The sequence below is a fragment of the Hypomesus transpacificus genome, chromosome 26 (genome assembly GCF_021917145.1).
Source record: "Hypomesus transpacificus isolate Combined female chromosome 26, fHypTra1, whole genome shotgun sequence".
NCBI lineage: Eukaryota > Metazoa > Chordata > Actinopteri > Osmeriformes > Osmeridae > Hypomesus > Hypomesus transpacificus.
In genome coordinates this window covers 1,195,201-1,215,399 of record NC_061085.1, presented here as the reverse complement: position 1 = coordinate 1,215,399, position 20,199 = coordinate 1,195,201, and the positions used below count along the sequence as shown (strand labels likewise).

The 20,199-nt window shown below is 40.4% G+C and overlaps 1 protein-coding gene across 2 annotated transcripts in view; it reads left to right on the top strand.

Moving 5' to 3' along the window:
- Positions 1-20,199, top strand: part of rabggta (Rab geranylgeranyltransferase subunit alpha) — a 92,190-nt gene that overhangs the window by 63,588 nt on the left and 8,403 nt on the right. Inside the window, exons 7-13 of one of the 2 annotated variants that reach the window (XM_047049414.1) lie at positions 4,623-4,706; positions 4,811-4,893; positions 4,992-5,087; positions 5,408-5,513; positions 7,089-7,140; positions 7,771-7,862; positions 14,005-14,093. In XM_047049414.1, the coding sequence (XP_046905370.1) occupies positions 4,623-4,706; positions 4,811-4,893; positions 4,992-5,087; positions 5,408-5,513; positions 7,089-7,140; positions 7,771-7,862; positions 14,005-14,093 (602 nt within the window). The remainder of the gene's footprint in view (positions 1-4,622; positions 4,707-4,810; positions 4,894-4,991; positions 5,088-5,407; positions 5,514-7,088; positions 7,141-7,770; positions 7,863-14,004; positions 14,094-20,199) is intronic. The other variant, XM_047049413.1, reaches the window with a different exon arrangement.

Below are 20,199 nucleotides of genomic sequence, written 5' to 3'. Positions count from 1 at the left end.
ATGTGTGGTCTATACAAGTCATTAAAAAAATCACATCTAGAATAATATACATCATCAAAAAAAGATTATGGGATTCTAGTTTTTTGTCACATAGCCATGTGAAAGGTTGGATATGGAAGCTGCAATCATGATTCATTCACCTGGCCAGGGCGTGTTTGAGTGTCTCCGCTATGAGGAGCTCCACAGCCTTCTCTCCCAGTCCCGTCTTCCACTTCATCACAGCTTCTGCAATTAGAAGTCATGAACTTATTGTTAGCACTAGGGGTGGGCGATATGGCCAAAATCTTCTATCACGGTATGAGTAATTTTATATCACGGTTACGGTATATATCACGGTATAGTAATTGTTCTGTAAATTCAATTAAGAAATGGTACAAAATAACCATACCGTACATCATCACACTCTATTATTTATTTATTACAAACAAAAACAACTGCCTCACATGAGACAACACTTGAGTTAAAAACAAAAAGTTACGAGTACGAGCGTTCCGATTGGCTGATGCGCAGTCATGCCATCCGCGTGGTGACCTATTCACAGCTCAATACGGATCCGTAATGCCCTCCGACGAAAATTTCAAAATGAGCGAAAGCGATCAGTCTGACTTTTACTATCCATATAACTTCGGTTTCGGCGTACCTCGTTAACCTGTTTTAACCTGTTGACCCCGCGGGCCCGAAACAATGCCCCCTCCTCCCCCAGTTATTACGCATTAAAAATCATAAATAATTTTTTTCGACTAGTACACATGTTATACATCGTTGGAAAGCTACGATTCTTGTGCTTCCATTGAAATAAACCAATTCAAGCTCAACTTGCAACAGAAAGTACCGTCAACGTCTTTGTCCGGTGACCGTTCATTCAACAATGCCAGAGAAAAAAGTTGTACTTACCTTCGATTACTTAGGAATGTCCAGGTATGCACACAACTCATCAAAACCTCATCTGCTTACATTCCCAAGGGTCCAAAGTATCAAACCATGTTGAGTAGTTGTCCAAACAAAGAATTATATCCACACATAGCCACGATCTTGTTGCTTCATTGTTACTTCGTAAAAAAAAAATTCAGTCTCTCAACGCGCGGGTCAAGTAGAAACACGGGGATAGTCTTAAAATGGCCGCTACACTCTGACCTGTTGATAGACACCTTGGTTTAGCCAATAGGAGCTTCCATGCCCCGGTGACAGTCCTCTAAAGCCAACTAGGTCTGTGCGTCCAGCCCGCCCCCCGCCCCCTCTACACGATTTTGACTGGCTTGGACTGGCTCTGAAAAGAGCTAGTTATCCTTGTAGCTTAGCGCTAGCTGTAAATGGCGATACCCCATATGCCAGGTTTTGTGGAGCCTTCAAAATAAAAGTCGCTTGCGCAATATGTCAGTGTTCTTTGTGTGCCAATCCTGGGAATCAGATAAATCACTCCAATGTGTTCATGCTTCAGTTTTTGTGTTTCAGTAATACTAATGAGGGATTTAGCTGTTATATATGATAGTTCTAAGTACCACCTTTCATTAGAGATAACAATTATACCTTTATATCCTAAGAATTTGACCTTGGTTAGAAGGGTCATTCTGGAGTCTCCAAAAGGCCCTTTTAGAAAACGCCTGGATGTACTCTTATAAAAACATGTGTCAAATATGAATATATTGTGGTATTATGTTTGACTTTTGATCTGAATTGGGTAAGGCTTCAACCTTTGGTCCAATTCTGTCTTCCAGCTAATACCTACCACCTCTAGGCCTCTTCAGGCCTCTGTTTTCAAAACAAAATCTAGGCGGAAATAGAAACTTTCACTTTCCTTGTGTTCAAGCTTCTATTACTCAACACCAGTAGGACTGACAGGGGTCCTGACAACAAGGAACATAACTTCAAAGTGTTAGCTTTCAAAAGAGTCCATTTACATGCATGTACTCCAAATGGTTCAAGAACAGCAGTCAATTTACTTTGGGTATGCTGTTTAGGCATTTTTAGGCACATTAACAGTCTCCCAGAAAAGGTTAAAGCTTGGTCGATACGTTTCAGTTTGATATTTCCCGGCATGACCTCACTCTCAGTAAGTAGTTAGCCTTCACTAGTCATCCTAGATCAAGAATGCTAGCAACGCCACCAGTGTAATTTTACTACAATAATTTTACAACGCGAGACATAAAACTTGAACAACAAATCGAATTGGTTACCTGCAGAATGGGACATCAAATATATACGTAATTAGCATCGGCATGAATGTGGTCCACCAAGACAAAATACACTCCACATCGAAAATTCCGTCAGACCAACGCAAATGTGCTTCAGGTCAAACGAAAATAGAAAATCAAATAGAATAAACTACAATTCTAAATATCGCAAGAATGCGATTTATATGATGGCTTATATACAATACAACAACCAGACATTTAATTGACACGTGTAATACAAAAATATAGTATAAAGTATACCGCGGTTGAAACGGTATAGACAAATCTCTCCCGGTAGACGCATTTCTACCGTCGCACGGTATATACCGTCATACCGCCCAGCCCTAGTTAGCATGTTCAACGCTGCGTGTAAGCCATAGTTCATGGCATCTCAAAACACCTACCACTCTCTTTCAGATCTCCAGCAAGGAGTTCCGAAATGGACTTGGAGTTCAGCCTGTAGGTCCATCACTGGCACCTCTTCAGTGTCTGCCCTGTAGTCGCCTGAATAGGAGAACCTCTCGCTGGTTCTCCTCTAATGTCTCCATCTTCCGGAGCATAACCTGTAATGTGTCTGTCATTAAAGACAAGTAAAACAAGTTTCCAAGAGTTAGCATGATTGGTATACACTGTGGTTTGTCTAGATTAGCTGTAACATTGATGTAAATAACAAATGTTACCTTGAATGGTTGTATACAAAGCATTAGTATGACAACATTTGTTGTTTTGACAAATATGTATCCCCCGCCATGATCAGAACAACTTATGTATGCCTTACAATGAGTTGGCAATGCTATTGAGAAGCTTTGAGTATTTTAGTATCTGAGTGTCTTATATTTGCACTTGCCTGGCTGCTAGCTGTTTTCCTGGGCCCCCAATGGGTTCTCCTCCACCAGACCAGAGTTGACACCTAGGGGTATGGCATCTGATGATGCAAAAGTTTAAAGTCATACTTTTGCTTCAAAACATAGCCTTTGCCATGGCTCATACAATTATTGTCACTGTTATAAACGGTCGTAGCTAATGTAATATTGCACATATTTTCGTCCTATTTCCCCTAAAGCAATAAAGTTATGCTACTTAAAGACACCTTGCACCCATAAAGTATGTTCTAAATGGCATAAATGCTGCCAATTAATAATTGACGTAACAACTTATTGTAAATGGTCAGTAGCCTAGCCTATCGATTAAGGTAGGCCACTCTGAAGCATGTACACTGCCTGCTTCATTTGATTTTGATAGGCTAAGCATTCTGTAGCAAATAATAACAATAAACCCACTTTTTATTAATTAAAACTACTTCAGCATAATAATGCACCTAAAATACAAACCTGAGCAAGGGCAGCAATCGCAATCGAATCAACAGACATGTGCAATTTAGCTAGCAGGGGAAGAATACAAACAACGAAAAAAAACAGTTAACTTGATTTAAATTAGCAAGAACTATAGACTATACAATAACTGGCTTAAATGAGCTGACAGCATAAGTTATACGACATACGGTTCTCAAGGACACACACGCAATCTCAACTGCGGTATGAAGCGCGTGTTCGTGCAATTCTCCGACATGCACTCTAACAATCACTGCTGATAGACGGCCTACAATGTTTTACGGCCTGATTTCTGATACCGTGGCGGTAGAAATTTAGCCATAGAGGAAACACTGCACTATATATTATCATTCCAGGTTAAGAATACCAATGGAGGCTGCATTGGAAATCGTAAATGAAACTTTTGTCAGCAATTTGAGTGGAAATTTCATTTGCATTTGTACAGGTGTATTCGTGCACGTCGGGCTGGCCCTCGCAGCGGAACAACAGTTTAGTGGCCACTCTGTCCATTCGCGCACCTCACAGTTGCGTATCGATCAGACAAGAAGACACGCTTTTCAACTGGATTACTATTGATCAAAACAGAACGAGGTAGCCTGTAGCTGTAGCCTGCTTGAAACATACTATTGAGAACGTATTCGCTGACATGCATTGCACACGTTTTTTTTCTTTCATTTCTTCATCGCTCGGGATTTGTAATTGGCACTCAGGAAAACGGCTTTGGTGCGTGCCAAAATTGTCTCTATGCAGGAAAAACCTTGCCTGGATGAAGCTGTCCTGGGGTCAGGGCTGAAGAGAAGCTATCCAGCTAGAGAGGGGTAGTCCAGCAAGGGGTCTGTGTTGCTCTCAGCATCCTCTGTTGCATTCTGTGTTATGCTCAGCATCCTCTGTTGTTGCTCTCAGCATCCTCTGTTGAACTCTGTTGAGCAGGCCACTGCATGACCCTCTAGAATTAATGCATATTTGTTGATTGCCATAGTCCTATAGATAGTTCTATCAATGTAATCCAGTAGCTGTAAATCTGCTCTGGCTTGAAATATAATCTTTTATGACACAGGATTCTATTTTTCGGCTTAAGTACCCAATTATTTTAATAGATATGAATCACAATGTTTTTCAGAATATGAGCTTGTTCAGAATGCCTTCTTTACTGACCCAAACGACCAGAGTGCCTGGTTCTACTACCGGTGGCTGCTCGGCAGAGGTCTGTGTGTCTGTATCCATGTATACTGAAACAGTATTTTTTTGTATTTAATTGATCCATTGTCAATTCATGGTAGGTGAGTTTCAACAATGTTTCCTTCTTAGCGGAACGTGAAGACATGATAAGTTGTATATTTGTCAGTCGTGAGGATGAGCGGGTGGTTGTGGCTTTCTCCAGACCAGTTAATGTGAGTAGTTCCTATCATTATTAGTAGTAGACACTACAACATCCTCTGTGTGTTTGCTGTGCCCATGCTCTTCCTCTCTGCCCTCTCTGCCCTCTCAGGCCCTGTCTGTAGGTCTAATACTGGTGTTGGATGGTCAGCCCCATCAGGTGGACTGGACAAGTGTCCACCCTCGCTTCAAGCACAGCCCCGTCTGGGTATCCTTTCCCTTAAAGACAAATCCAAACCACTATCTGTTTCCATGCCGTTGATCACTGTAATGTTGGCCTTTGTGCTACTCACTGTGTATGTTTTACCATTACTTTGTCTTTCTAGAATTTGTGAAAATGTTGTGCACATCTTACCTAAACAAACTCTGCTGTATTAAGATAGGAAACACTTTTGAGAGACATGGTGAGACAGACTTTAATATATTGATGCAGTCCGAATCTGTCTTGTGTGTAAATATATAGTCACGGTCAGCGCATAAAGCAGAGTCTTTCTGTCGTTTTTGGTCTGAACCTTCACCCACAATCAGATCTGCGTGCTTCCTCCAGGGACTATCAGGGACATTAGTAATGAACATAATCTGACTGTGCATTGGACTGAAAAACACATACACAGAGATTGTGCTCTGTATACAGGTGATCTTTGCTTCATTTTCTTACATTCTTGTTTTTTGTGACCTTTGTTTAATATTTCCCGAAGTTGCTACTCACAATTGTTGTCCTGTGAGCTGACATTTATCTGAAGATTAAGCTCTTGTTCCATGTTGTCTGAGAGCCAGAGTAAAAAATGACCTTATTTCCTACAAATTACTTAGTTACGTACTGTAACAGACTACAGCAGGGCTGGACTGGGACAAAAAAATTGCCCTGGCATTTTTGCTCAGACCGGCCCACCACAATCGGTCGGAAGGAGGGGTGGAGCCTGTTAAGAGATGTGATTAGGCCAGCCCAGTGTCAGTATGTAAAATTAATCAATGGGCCATTGTCCCTGCTTTATGGGCCGGTCGTTGGCCAATTTTAAGTTTATATAAAGATTTATATTCAATATCAGCCCCAAGTGCGTTGGCCCACCGGGAATTTGCCTGGTATGCCAGATTACCAGTCCAGGCCTGGACTACAGGAACTACCATTCTGTCCGTGAAAGACTCAGGGGAATAGCACACCTTATATTTTTTATTTTTAACAAAGACATAAAGTTCTATATTCAACAATAGATTAGTAAATACAAAAACACAATACCTTTTTTATAAATAAACTGGTTCCTCAGTCCAATGGGATGGACTCGTTTGTCTTGAATTAATAAATATTGTTTCAATGTTGTTACTTAACCTGTTTAATGGAAGTCAGTAAGTCCAGGACTATTATTGTACCAATATGGTGCTACAAGAACAATGTATCTAAATACATAATAATGATAAAACAGTTTAACACGTAACTTGAACCATAATCGGGCCAGGTACAGTGCAATGTAGTCAGTACAAAAATACTGGATGTTAACACATATCTAGGATAGGGTTAGCAGGATCCTGGAATTTGATGTATGAATGTATGATTGCCGACAATTGCCCCTTTTCACTAGCCTGACGTTGTCATACTCATAATTCTAGTCAGAATATGAGTCTGATAACTCTCCGTTGGGCTGGGACTATGGGGCGTGTTTCAACCGAACTCGTAAAACAAATGCCTCTTCGCTCAATTGGATAGACCTACAACCAATCAGAGCAACGTAATATGTTGTTTGTTGAAAACGAATTCAACCCAAGCGCACTTTGGAGACGTTGTTGATTAAGTTACTGTTGATCATCTGTCCATCATCGTATAAAGCCCGCCCTGACAATTTCATTGGTCCGAACAGCTCCTGTTCGGATATAGTTTTTCCCCAAACGTGCCCCCCCAGACCCAACTTCCCGACCAAATTTGTTTGTGGGGGGGATAAGTTGGGCTGGCAGTCAGGCTACCTTTTCACCAGAGCATGTCACAAATTTCAGTGAAAGATTTGATTTTTCCCCCCAGTGACATCAAGCTATATTTCCAAAGGTGATATTTTCATAACCATTTTTGCTCATTTTTACCAGGGGTGTAAATAATTCCAGAGTGGACTGTATGTTGTCTCTCCAATTGAAAATGTATCCCTGCTTGCCCTGAGTTACACTTTAGCGTTGCAGACAACCCTTTCTATACCCAATTGAGACAGTGCACTTTGTTTTGTAGGTCGATCTGAGAGTTGGTGTAGAGATTCTGCAACTGACCAGGAGCTTTTCAGGTGTGTTTATTGTGCATGTACAGTATATGTAGTGCGCGTATGCATGCATATACTTAAAAAAAAATCACAGTGGCTTCAGAAAACATAAAGCACTTTTAGTTAATTTGATTGTGTTGTAGATTTACTTGTAAATGGATCAACATTTCACTTGAAAACAAAGTGAAAACATGTTTTTGAAAATGTTTGGGATTTAATGAAATAACCCAAACTTGAATCTAGTACATAAGTATTCAGACTCTTGGTGGTCGGAAGTATCCTGTTTGCTTTGTTTATACTTGATGGGTCTAGAACTTGTTTGTAGTCGACCTCGAAATTGAATTGATTGGACATGGTTTATGAAGCAACACACCTGTGTATATAATGTCCTACATTTACTACTGCATGTCAGGACAATTCCCAAGTCATGAATTCCAAGGAACTCTCTTAACCCTCTAAGGAGTAGTGTCACATTGTGAGTGCTCGCAAGTGGGCGCCACAGCGTAATGTTACATATATGTGAGGGGGAGAGCAATGATTAACAATAATTTCTAGGGCTTTGACTGTTCCCAGGAGCACAGTGTTCTCAATAAGTATGGTATGAATTCTTGTCTGTTTATGTCCTGAAAATAAACAGTTTTTTTTTCTTCTCAGTAGAAGTGACCTGTCAGTAGAGAAGACATCTGTATTGCAGTCTGAGCTGCAGTCCTGCAATCAGCTGCAGGAACTGGAGCCTCAGAATAAATGTAAGTGGTAGTATTGTTTGCCAATGTTTTGGTAGCTCTTGATTTGAAAAGGGCATACATAGGCATCCATGAAACATGTTACAGATTATTTATAACATCTCAATGAATATTGTTTCAAGCTTAAATTTTGTCCATTCATGTCACATTAATGTCAGGACTATCACAACTCGGCTGGCTGATTTAGCAACTGAAGTTAAGTCCAAGCATGAATTGCCCAAGCCTGGCATTCTTTAACTTGGTTAAATTTGCCGGTAACACAGACAGATAATATATGGATTTCCACAAACTATCAAACTAATTAAATGTACCCCTTTTATACTGCATGGCCAGGAGATCTATTGGTCTAAATCAGTGGTTCTCAACCCTGTCCTCAGGGACCCCCTGTCCTGCAGGACAGGGGGTCCACTGGTCCACTGGTCTAAATCATCAGACAGAGAAATATGCAAAACTCTTCCACTTCCCAATTGTCATAAACATACACTATCATTTCATGAACAGGATTAGCATATAAACAGATTAATAAAGATACAGTCCAATTATCTGGAGCAGTAACTAACATAACATTTAGATCAAAGTAATTGAGTCTCTTTTAATAGATGGACAGACCCCAGGAATCTTTTGTTTTGGTGCCGGCACTTCCACGCACTACAGTTTAGAGCGAAAGGGTACAGTAACATTTGATTCTGAACAACAACAAATCATCCACTTTATCTAAAATTGAAGCACCACAAAACAATGATAGGGCTGTTTGTTTAACGTTTTGAAAGGTTTTCCCCCTTTTCAGTCCGACTACCAGTTCTTTACAGTAAATTGCCAAATACATTAACACTAAAGGTGCTGAGCCATTTTTAGAAGCGCATCCTCGAAACGACCCATGAGTCTACAGACAGGGATGTTGTTACTGACATGTAAAGATCGCTAGATGGCGCTTGTTGCACGGAGCAAAGGGACGGTCTTAAAATGAACGTGTCTTCGGAAAATTACCCCTCTCGGTTCTAATGTAAACACAGCTTAGAGCACAGAATTCATATGTGGAGTTTCAACTCTAAGTTAAAGCCAAATCGGCCAGCCAACAGAATATCACCAATTATGAATGTGACGTGAGAGACAATTAAACACTGACATAAATGTTGAAACACATATGTTAGTTATTAGGGAAACCTATTGTTTTGGTTAGTTTTATTATTATTATTTGGGTTCCTCCAGTAGGAAGAAACCTATTGTTTTCGTTAGTTTTATTATTATTATTAGGGTTCCTCCGGTAGAAGGGAACCTATTGCTTTTGTTAGTATTCTTATTAGGTTCCTCCGGTAGGAGGGAACCTATTGTTATTGTTGGTATTTAGGTTCCTCCGGTAGGAGGGAACCTATTGTTATTTTTGGTATTCTTATTATTAAGGTTCCTCCGGTAGGAGGGAACCTATTGTAATTGTTGGTATTATTATTAGGTTCCTCCGGTAGGAGGGAACCTATTGTTATTGTTGGTATTCTTATTAGGTTCCTCCGGTAGGAGGGAACCTATTGTTATTGTTGGTATTCTTCTTATTATTAGGTTCCTCCGGTAGGAGGGAACCTATTGTTATTGTTGGTATTCTTATTCTTATTATTATTTTTCTTCTCCTTGCGCCCCAATATCTCAAAAAGTCCCTTGTCATAAATTTTCTAATTTGGCACATTGATACTACATCCAAGTGGGTACCCCCACACCAAATATGGGCCTTATCGGACAATAGGGGGCGCCACAGGCCACGCCCAAAAGTCCGATTTTCAAAGTGATGGCATTTCCACCTTATTGCTCCAATTCTTCTGAAACTTGGTTTGCATGCCTCATTTTTCATGAGGAACAAAAAATTGTGTTTATTTGAGCCCACCACAACACTCCAATCGTCTGTTTAGCGAGACTGTGTAAACCACTGCAAAACAAGCCAGGTTCACCACAGTAGCTAGCTACTGGAGGTCAGATGGCTGAGCCGTTAGGGAGTCGGGCTATTAATCAGAAGGTTGTTGGTTTGATTCCCGCCCGTGCCAAATGACGTTGTGTCCTTGGGCAAGGCACTTCATCCTACTTGCCTCGGGGAGAATATCCCTGTACTTACTGTAAGTCGCTCTGGATAAGAGCGTCTGCTAAAATGACTAAATGTACTTGTAGTCTACGCATGGTAGAGATAACGCTAATGGTTATCTCTAATGAAGTAAATTGATTGTTCAGGTGGATCCCTTGCTTGTTGCACAAACTCATTTCAGTAACCTAAGCCAGGACATATCCCCGCTGATGCTAAGCATGATTTGAAATTCCCTTCCATGACAAGTTATGGCACTCCAAACAACCTTTTTAAAAAACTATAAGTAAGTTATTCTTTACAGCAGCAACCCAGTCATCCCGTTGTCCCATTTTCATAGGAAATGTACAAGCAGTTTCAACTTTGGCTGAATCTAACAACGCTTATCACAGGAGAAACAGCTTACTTTTTAATACAGTTACTGAACATGACACTATTCAACACTGAGAATAACTCAATGGGCTGGGATGGTGACCTGTAAAGTATAAGGTAGTAGGTAGGAATCCAGCCATTATCTTTTGGCCTGTCATAATTTGGATTATCTGTTTAGTTAAATAGGATGAAATCATTCTGAAGTACCACAAACAATTTCACCTTGGTATTTCAAAATATGATTGAATTAGAGCAGTTGACCAAAAACTAATACTCGTATCACGCACAGCACAGCTAGATAATCAGCGTCAGCACCCTTGGGTACCCAGCATGCAGTGCAGCATGTCAAAAAACGCAAAGACTTGTGGAAAATTGTTTGGTTACAACAGCCGTGTGAGGGATTTTAGTTGTTGTGTTCGTTCAGTTAGATGTTTGTAATGTTATTGTTGGTTAGTTAATAAAATCTTGTTAGTCACCCTGATTGTGCATGTTGTGTAGTTTAAAGGGACCAGAGAGTCGGCTGCTGTACCGTCACGGGCTAATCTCGCAAGGAGCTGAATATGAGCTCTGCCCTAGCCCAGTTGCCCACATGACTATTGTTAGTTGTGCATTGACTGAGATCAACTCAAGAAGAGTTTCAATATCCTATAAGAAGTTAATACTCAGCCCTTACTATTCATAAAATCTCAGCAGTTGGTGTGTAGCAGACAGGCTGGAGAGACTGACTTGTAACCTTATGCTCATGATTTCAAATCCCCATTCAGCCTATTGTTGTTGGCCAAACATGAAGTCGTTTTGCGCTCTTGTTGTCCAAGTCTCAATCTTCTAAAGTGTACATGTTTATAATATTTTGACATTTTGCGGAGGAACCCGCATCGCTGCTTGCAGCTATATTCTATAACATTGTTTTACTCATACCCACAGTATTGATACCCTTTTCAAATAAAGTAATACAACATTTTCTTTTGATTCAGTTGCTTCTTTTGAAGTATTTCTATTTTTATTTTTTGCGGTTTCACTAAATGTCCTTTCATTCCATTCTGTAAAACATGGCAAGTGGAACTTTTGGACACAATAAATATACTTAGTACTTACAAAACACGCAACTATTCTGAAGTTTAGGATCACTTAGAAATGACCTTGTTTTCCATGGGTTAGGTTATATTAAATTAGTTTAAAGGCAGAATAGGCAAGTTTTGCAAATGTAATTTTAGCTTTAGTTTGAAGGATTCAAACCAAACTATCCCACCCCCTCCCTTAAAATCCACTCCACCAAAACACCTTAATGTGCTGCTTGAGTACTGCCGGGAGGTAGACAGACACAGACAAGTAGCCTGTCCAATCTTTGCATTTCATCCGAATGTCGTCCAATCATTAGTGCTGGTCCAACCTTCATGATTGGTCATGTTTATTATAGTCCTGCGATCCCCACAGATATCAGATTTATTAAATGTTTCTGTCAAACATTTAGATTTAGTGGTGGCAATCAAGATGTTAAGTTTTTATTTCAGCAAATATGATAAAGTGCTTTTCAACAACATTGCCTACTTCAATCTTCCATTTGCAGAAATACAGCAGACCTTTGGTACAGTGGCAGGTACTGATCTTTCAAATAGGGGAAGCTCATTTTCAGCCTACATCATATACATTTTCCATTTATTTTGCTACTTCACTGGCTAGTTCACCCCTATGACACTAGCCTAGCCTTCTGTATGAATAAATGAATGAACGATCTAACGAAACAATATTAAACTCGAAGGAAATGTGGGAATTAGGTAAAATTGAAACAAGGAATGTGGTGTATAATTGTATGAAATGTATGATAAAAATTGGCTAGCAATTTCGCCAAGCAAATACCAAAAATTAGGTTGCAAAATCCGCGATGGGACTGAGCTTGAATAGCTTCGGTGACTTTTTAATTGTACAAAATCTCTGTCAATCAAAAGGAGATGCAGTCTTTCGACAGACCCTTCAATCATCTGCTCATCGGTCTGCTCCCTAACTACCTGTGTGTTTGCATCAACCAGAGAAGTGTCGGACAATATTCTTTGCGATCTCTGGACTTTTTTATGCTCACTGTTCCAAATGCCAGAACGGAAATGGGAAAAAGGGCTGCCCCCTCATCATGGAATATGTTGTAGAATGTTTTAAAGCTCAGGGAACTAATATCACTGACTACTTTTAAATCTTGAATGAAAGAAATAGAGGCAGGTTCCCAAAAATGTAAATGTTTCTTAAATTAACTCTACGTCCCTGTTTCTTAGCTCTTAGCTTGTAGTTTCTTTTAACTTGTCTTGTTCTGTGTTGTTCTGTGTTTTCTGTCTGTAACTCTGTATTTTTTATGCTGCTGCCTGTCTTGGCCAGGTCTCCCTCGAAAAATAGATTTTTAATCTCAATGGGACTTCCTGGTTAAATAAAGGTTAAATAAAATAAAAATAAAAAATCATCACGCAGAAGCCCGGCGTCTAGGCCAGACCACTCCTCCATTTACCCCCAGAGACGCTGAGTGTCCGTGGGCGGGACATAATCGCAGCATTTATCCAATGACCGTATAGTTTCGAAGCACTGAAAAAAGCTTTTCAAAGCAGCCCCATTTAAGTCCATGGACACTGGGCTTCAACAGGGAAATGCACAGTGACGCTACGGGAATGTATAAGAAGGAAATTGAGTCAGTCGACCTACTACTATATGTATCTGAACAAACTCGTCTTTGAGATGAACGTGTTCATCATTGTTAACACAATAGTAAATATTTGACCATTCACTTTTTACATTTATGGCGAAGCCGAGTTTCCCTTGCAGTCTTAAAGAAATTGCCACTGCTTTGGTACTCTAGTTGTCATTGGTTGAAGTAATCAAAGAGAAACTGAGATTTTACCCAATACCTGATTTTTCCTGAAGAACCTCTCACAAGTTGTATTTGCATGATGGGCATTACTGACGTACCATACTGTATGGTCAAGCTGCTCCAACAACATCTCAATAGGTGGAGAGCTGGTGACCTTCTGGTCACCTCATTATTGATAGAATATCAGATGAGCTCAGGTTAGAGCTCTATCATGCAAAGAAGAATATGTGAACATGATCAAAAACACTGCCATCTTCTCTGGGCTAAAGCTAATTTAAAATGGACTGAGGCAATGTGGGAAAACTGTTCAGTGGTTAGACAAATATAAATTATTTTGGGAAACCATGGATGCTGCGTCTTCCGTATTAAAAAGGAGAGGGACCAACTGCCTTGTTATCAGCGCTCAGTTCAGAACCCTGTATTTCAGATGGCATGAGGGTGCATTAGTGCCTATTGAATGGGCAGCTTGAACATCTGGAAAGGTATATACAGGTTTTAGAGCAACATTTGCTTCCAGACAATGTATTTTTCAGGGAAGGTTTTGCAAATTCAAAATTACTTTATTTTGTTCTTAAAATTGTACATTTCATCAGTTTAAACACTTGATATGTTTTTATATGTTCTATTGTGAATAACATGGGTTCATGAGATTGCAAATTATTGTATTTTTATTTTATTTTACACAAAGTCCCAACGTTTTGGAATTGGGCTGTAAGTAAATACTTTCCTATTTGTTCCAGGAATCGTCTGAATTTCCAAGGATTTAGTTTGGGTTTATCTCTTGTAGTTATAGTCAGGAATCCTGTTGTTTAGACTGTATAGGCATTGATACAAATGATCAATCTCTCCTTTCTCCTTTGCAGGGTGTTTGCTGACCATTATTCTTCTAATGAGAGCATTAGACCCACTGGGATATGAGCAAGAGACCCTTGCTCACTTCCAGACACTTAAAGTGAGTTCTCTTTCAAAGATGAATTTCTTGATGAAGTAATTTTGAGAATGCTGGCTTCTGCATTTTCTTCACAGAGAATTAGTTATTGTAGCAGATCATTGGCATATTAACACTGTGTTACAGTTCACTATTTATTTTGTAGTCAAATCAGTAACTTTTCAAAGTCATTTTAGCGCATTTCAATGTTTTATCTGTGTCATGTCAGGTTTAACAATAGTATACATTGAAAATAAAATAAATTTGAAACACCTAGATTACAAACAAATTACTAATGGTTGCAGATGAGTTATTACTACTAAACGTTATAACATTAGTAGGGATGAGTATTGATAAGATTTTAACAATTCCGATTCCTTATTAATTCCTGCTTATTGATTCGATTCCTTATCGATTCTCTTATCGATTCTTATTGGGCAAGGGGGGGAAAAAAGAGCCCAAACGGGTTTATTTACATTAATTTTATTTAATATAATGTTCTATAATGCTGCACACCATATACAGTATGTATACATACACATTAAAATGTTTCCGTTGCTCTTCTTCTACACTTCTTTTAGCTACGCTAGCTTAGCTATAGATTAGCTATAGCTTCGTTTTTCAGCCAAGGTTAAATCATATATATGACAGTGTCAAACATCGGCCATTCTGTTAAACAATTAAAATGTTAAGTTTAAAAATGGATTAAAAATCGATATGCTCTGTTTAATAATGGGTTAACACGACAACGCGAACGTTTGCTAATAACATGCGCCGTTCGATAATTAACGTGAAGTGATCAATAATGGGAGACGAATGCCAGAGCTAAAATGTATGCTTCAAACGACGGGACAGAAGATAACTAAATCGACTATACACAATTAAGGCAAATTCCTTCACACAGTGACAAGTGGTTGTGATCACTTTTGAGGAGTTTAGCTCTACCTTGGATAGTTAAAGATAAAGCGCGAACGTTAGCTGCGCTGCTGCATGCATCGAACACATGACATTCCAGTAACTTCATTCCATGCTGTGTGTTCAAATGCTTCTTCATATTTGTTGTATTTCCTCCCTTCGACGAAATATACTTTTTACACGCGTTCTAAGTGGAGTTGTTGTCATTTTGTCGTGTGAAATACAACCTTATATGCCTAGTTGCCATGTTTTCTGCAGCCTGATAAACTATAAAAATTCGCGCAGCGGCACAGAGAACCGTTAAAGAATTTGGCTGACGATTCCGAGAAATCGGTTCACTGGGAACCGGTTCTAAACAAGAACCGTTTCTCGATACCCATCCCTAAACATTAGTAATGGCAAGGCTTTAGTCAATGCTTGATAAATGTTAAAGAGTTATCTCCATAAATGTAGCTACAGGACAGGCACTAGTCATATGTAATTCACCCGGTTCCTAACGCGCGGTGCAAAGTAGCGTCTTTTGAATGTGAGACAATATGAAACTGACTTTACCTCGGTCAATTAACACACTCGATATATTTAGTGTGAAATGCTCCCACACCTTAGATGACTTAGGTCGTTCTGATTTCTCTGCCTCCGCCATGTGTTTCAGAACAACGTTACTCAACAACGTTTCTCCGATGGTCTTTCCTCTACCTCCGCTCTGCTCCGCGCTCAACTAAATACAAAATATATACAGTGCCCTCCAAAAGTATTGGAACAGTGAGGCCAATTCCTTTATTTTTGCTGTAGACTGAAAACATTTGGGCTTGACATCAAACGATGAATGTGAAACCAGAGATCAACGTTTCAGCTTTTATTTCCAGGTATTTACATCAGGATCTGATGCACAAATTAGAAAATATCACCTTTTTGTTCGAACCCACCCATTTGTCACGTGAGCAAAAGTATTGGAACATATGACTGACGGGTGTGTTTTGTTGCCCAGGTGTGTCCTATTACATACATTATTCAATCAATAAATACCACTGAATGTCTACACTCAGGTTCAGATTGGGTAAGATAGGTTTTGTCTATGCAGACTGTATTCAGAGGTGAAAACAACATGAAAACCGGAGCGCTGTCTTTGGGTGAAAAACAAGCAATTGTGAGTCTTAGAGAAGATGGAAAATCAATCAGAGCCATTGCAGAAACATTGGCCATAGCCAGTACAACCATTTGGAATGTCCTGAAGAAGAAGAAAACTACTGGTGTACTAAGTAACAGACGTCGAACAGGTAGACCAAGGAAAACATCAGCAGTTGATGACAGAAACATTGTGAGAGCTGTAAAGAAAGACCCTAAAACAACTGTTAGTGAGATCAGCAACAACCTCCAGATGGCAGGAGTGAAGGTATCACTATCTACTGTTCGCAGAAGACTTTATGAACAAAAGTACAAGGGCTACACCAGAAGATGCAAACCACTCATTAGCAAGAAGAATAGGAAGGCCAGGCTGGAATTTGCCAAAAAGTACAGAGATGAACCTCAAAAATTCTGGGACAAAGTTTTATGGACTGATGAGACAAAGATTAACTTTTACCAAAGTGATGGAAAGGCTAAAGTTTGGAGAAAGAAAGGAACTGTTCATGATCCCAAACACACAAGCTCATCTGTGAAACACGGTGGAGGTAATGTCATGGCTTGGGCTTGCATGGCTTCTTCTAGGACGGGCTCATTAATCTTCATTGAGGATGTAACACATGATGGCAGCAGCAAAATGAACTCGGAAGTCTACAGAAACATTTTGTCTGCCAATTTAAGGAAAGATGCAACCAAACTGATTGGCAGAGCCTTCATCATGCAGCAAGATAACGACCCAAAACACACTGCCAAAACAACAAAGGAGTTCATCAGGGGCAAGAAATGGAAGGTATTAGACTGGCCAAGTCAATCTCCAGACTTAAACCCTATAGAGCATGCATTTTACCTGCTTAAGAGGAGACTGAAGGGAGGAACCCCACAAAACAAACAACAACTGAAAGAGGCTGCAGTGAAAGCCTGGGAAAGCATCAAAAAGGAAGAATGCAAAAGTTTGGTGACGTCAATGGGTCACAGACTTGCTGCAGTTATTGAAAGCAAAGGATTTGCAACTAAATATTAAGTCTTATTCACTTAAATATGTTTTAAGTATATCTGTTCCAATACTTTTGCTCACATGACAAATGGGTGGATTCAAACAAAATGTGATATTTTCTTAGTTGTGCATCAGATCCTGATGTAAATACCTGGAAATAAAAGCTGAAACGTTGATCTCTGGTCTCACGTTCATTATTTGATGTCAAGCCCAAATGTTTTCAGTCTACAGCAAAAATAAAGGAATTCGCCTCACTGTTCCAATACTTTTGGAGGGCACTGTATATATTCAAACATCTCCGCGACTTATTGAGTGGTGTAATAGTCGCGCGACACAACAAATCGATAATGACATTTGTTGCCAACGCTTTTAATAATCGATTTTAATCAATTTAATCGATTAGTTGTTGCAGCCCTTCATGTATGTACTTACAGTGTAACTAAAAAACATCAAATGGTTAACTATGCACCCTGAATTCTGACATTTGATTTTTCTTGGCTTCAAAAGAACAGTTCTAATGCCTTTTCATATTGGAACTAGAGAGGGTACCATTTCTGGGTATATTGTGAGGTGTGCTTGCATCGGTTGCGATGGGTCAGTTTTTTTTGTAACATTTTACAACTGATATTTCTGTATATTTTAAATAAGTATGCATACTAATTATTTATGAAGACGGCATATCAGGTAGGGCCCTCAGGGGCTGCGCTGACCAGCTGGCAGGGGTCTTCAGTGACATCTTCAACCTCTCCCTTCACCTGTCTGTACTCCCCACCTGCTTCAAGAGGACCACCATTATCGCTGTGCCCAAGAACACCAAGGTCACATGTTTGAACGACTATCGCCCGATAGCACTGACCTCTATCATCATGAAGTGCTTCGAGCGCCTAGTCAAATCATTAATCTGCTCCTCGCTGCCCCCACCCTGGACCCTATGCAGTTTGCATACCGGTCCAACAGGTCTACAGACGATGCCATCGCTCTGACTATGCACACCGCTCTCTCCCCCCTGGACAAGGGGAATATGTATGTGAGGATGCTGTTCATTGACTACAGCTCAGCATTCAACACCATCATCCCCTCCAGACTGGTCTCCAAGCTTGTGGACCTGGGACTAAGTACTCCCTCTGCAAGTGAATCTTCCACTTCCTGACGGGGAGGCATCAGGTGGTGAGAATCGGTGACCGCACCTCATCCGTACTGATCACCAACACAGGCACCCCCTAGGGCTGTGTGCTCAGCCTTCTCCTGTTCTCCTTGTTCAGTCACGACTGTGCGGCAACGCACAGCTCCAACCTCCTTGTTAAGTTTGCTGACGACACCACCATCGTGGGCCTCATCTCTGACAGTGACGAGTCAGCCTACAGAGAGGAGGTTGACACCCCGACATCATGGTGTCAGGACAATAACCTCTCTCTCAACATCAGCAAGACAAAGGAGATGATTGTGGACTATAGGAGGCGGCAGGAGGAGGAGCATGCACCCCTACTCATCAATGGATCTGAAGTGGAGAAGGTCAGCTGCTTCAAGTTCCTCGGGGTGAACATCAGCAACGACCTCACCTGGTCTGTTCACACGGAAAAGGTGGTCAAACCGGCCCGTAAGCGCCTCTTCTTCTTGAGGAGACAGAAGAAGTTTGGTATGGACTCAGTCATCCTCACTAACTTTTACAGATGCACTATGAAGAGCATTCTGACTGGTTGTATTACAGTGTGGTATGGGAGCTGCACAGACAGGGACCGCAAGGCCTTTCGAAGTGTGGTCCGTTCTGCTGAGTTCATCATCGGCAGGAAGCTCCCAGCCCTACAGGACACCTACCACACACGTTGCCTCAGGAAAGCTGGCAGGATTCTAAGAGTCTGTAACCACCCATCTTTCAGTCTCTTTACCCCGTTGCCTTCTGGCAGGCGTTACCGCAGCATCCGGTCGCGCACACGCAGACTGGACAACAGTTTCTACCCAAGGGCCATCAGGCTTCTGAATGGACACTGATATGGACATTGATTCACTGCACACTAGTCACTTATACACTCTCACTTTCAGCTACTGGTTGCACTATCAGTAACATTGCACTACTGTACCTCACTGTACCTCGCGACCAGGCTCCTGTATGGTCATTGACTTAGTCACTGATCTGCAATTTTTGCACTATTGTACTGTACTCCACCCAGGTTAGAATAGGATATTGAGTTGTAATAGGTTTTATGTGCATTTAGGGTTAGTACAGTGTATAATTTATTGTTACCTGTATATTTAGGAAGTTTTAGTTATAGGGTTAGTATTGTCGATTATTTATTGCTATCTGTATATTTAGGAAGTTTCACTTATTTAAGCTCAGCTTATATGTTAATTATGTTCTGTGTACTTATATGTTATGCCAGGTGCTTGCGTTGTCTTGTCTTAAGAATTTCAGTGCCCAGTCTGACCTTGTGTTGTTCTGTGTACCTGACAAATAAAAGACTTGAACTTGAACAATTTGACTAGTATCACACTTTCCCATTTGTCCGACTTGGGATTTCCCACGATATCAAGAGACAAAGGAATCACTTAAGACAAGCACATTTTAGCCAAAAGCTGTTTTTAGCCAAAATAAATTTTTGCTTCCTTCAGCCACTCCCAGTGGTCACATGACAGCAAAACATGTGGGACATCTTCAGAAGAGGGTTCAGAGTTGACGTACCAAGTTTGATGTTGAGGTAGTTGCTGAGGTAGGAGTTGCTGAGGTATGCTGCAACTTCCTGTTTGGAAGCAACTCTGCTGCTGATTTTGATTGGCTTTACCGGACAATTAGTTTCGAAAATCACATCGATGTGATAACTTTTGTGAGGCTTGGTCGGATCTTAATCTCTGCTAATGTCTAATAGCTAATGTAATATTGCACATATTTTCATCCTATTTCCCCTAAAGAAATAGTTGGCCTACTTAGACACCTTACACTCATAAAGTATATTCTAAATGGCATAAATGCTGCCAATTAATAATTGACGTAACAACTTATTGTAAATGGTCAGTGGCCTAGCCTATCAATAAGGTAGGCCACTCCGAAGCATGTACACCATCTGCTTCATTTGATCATGATAGGCTAAGCATTCTGTAGCAAAT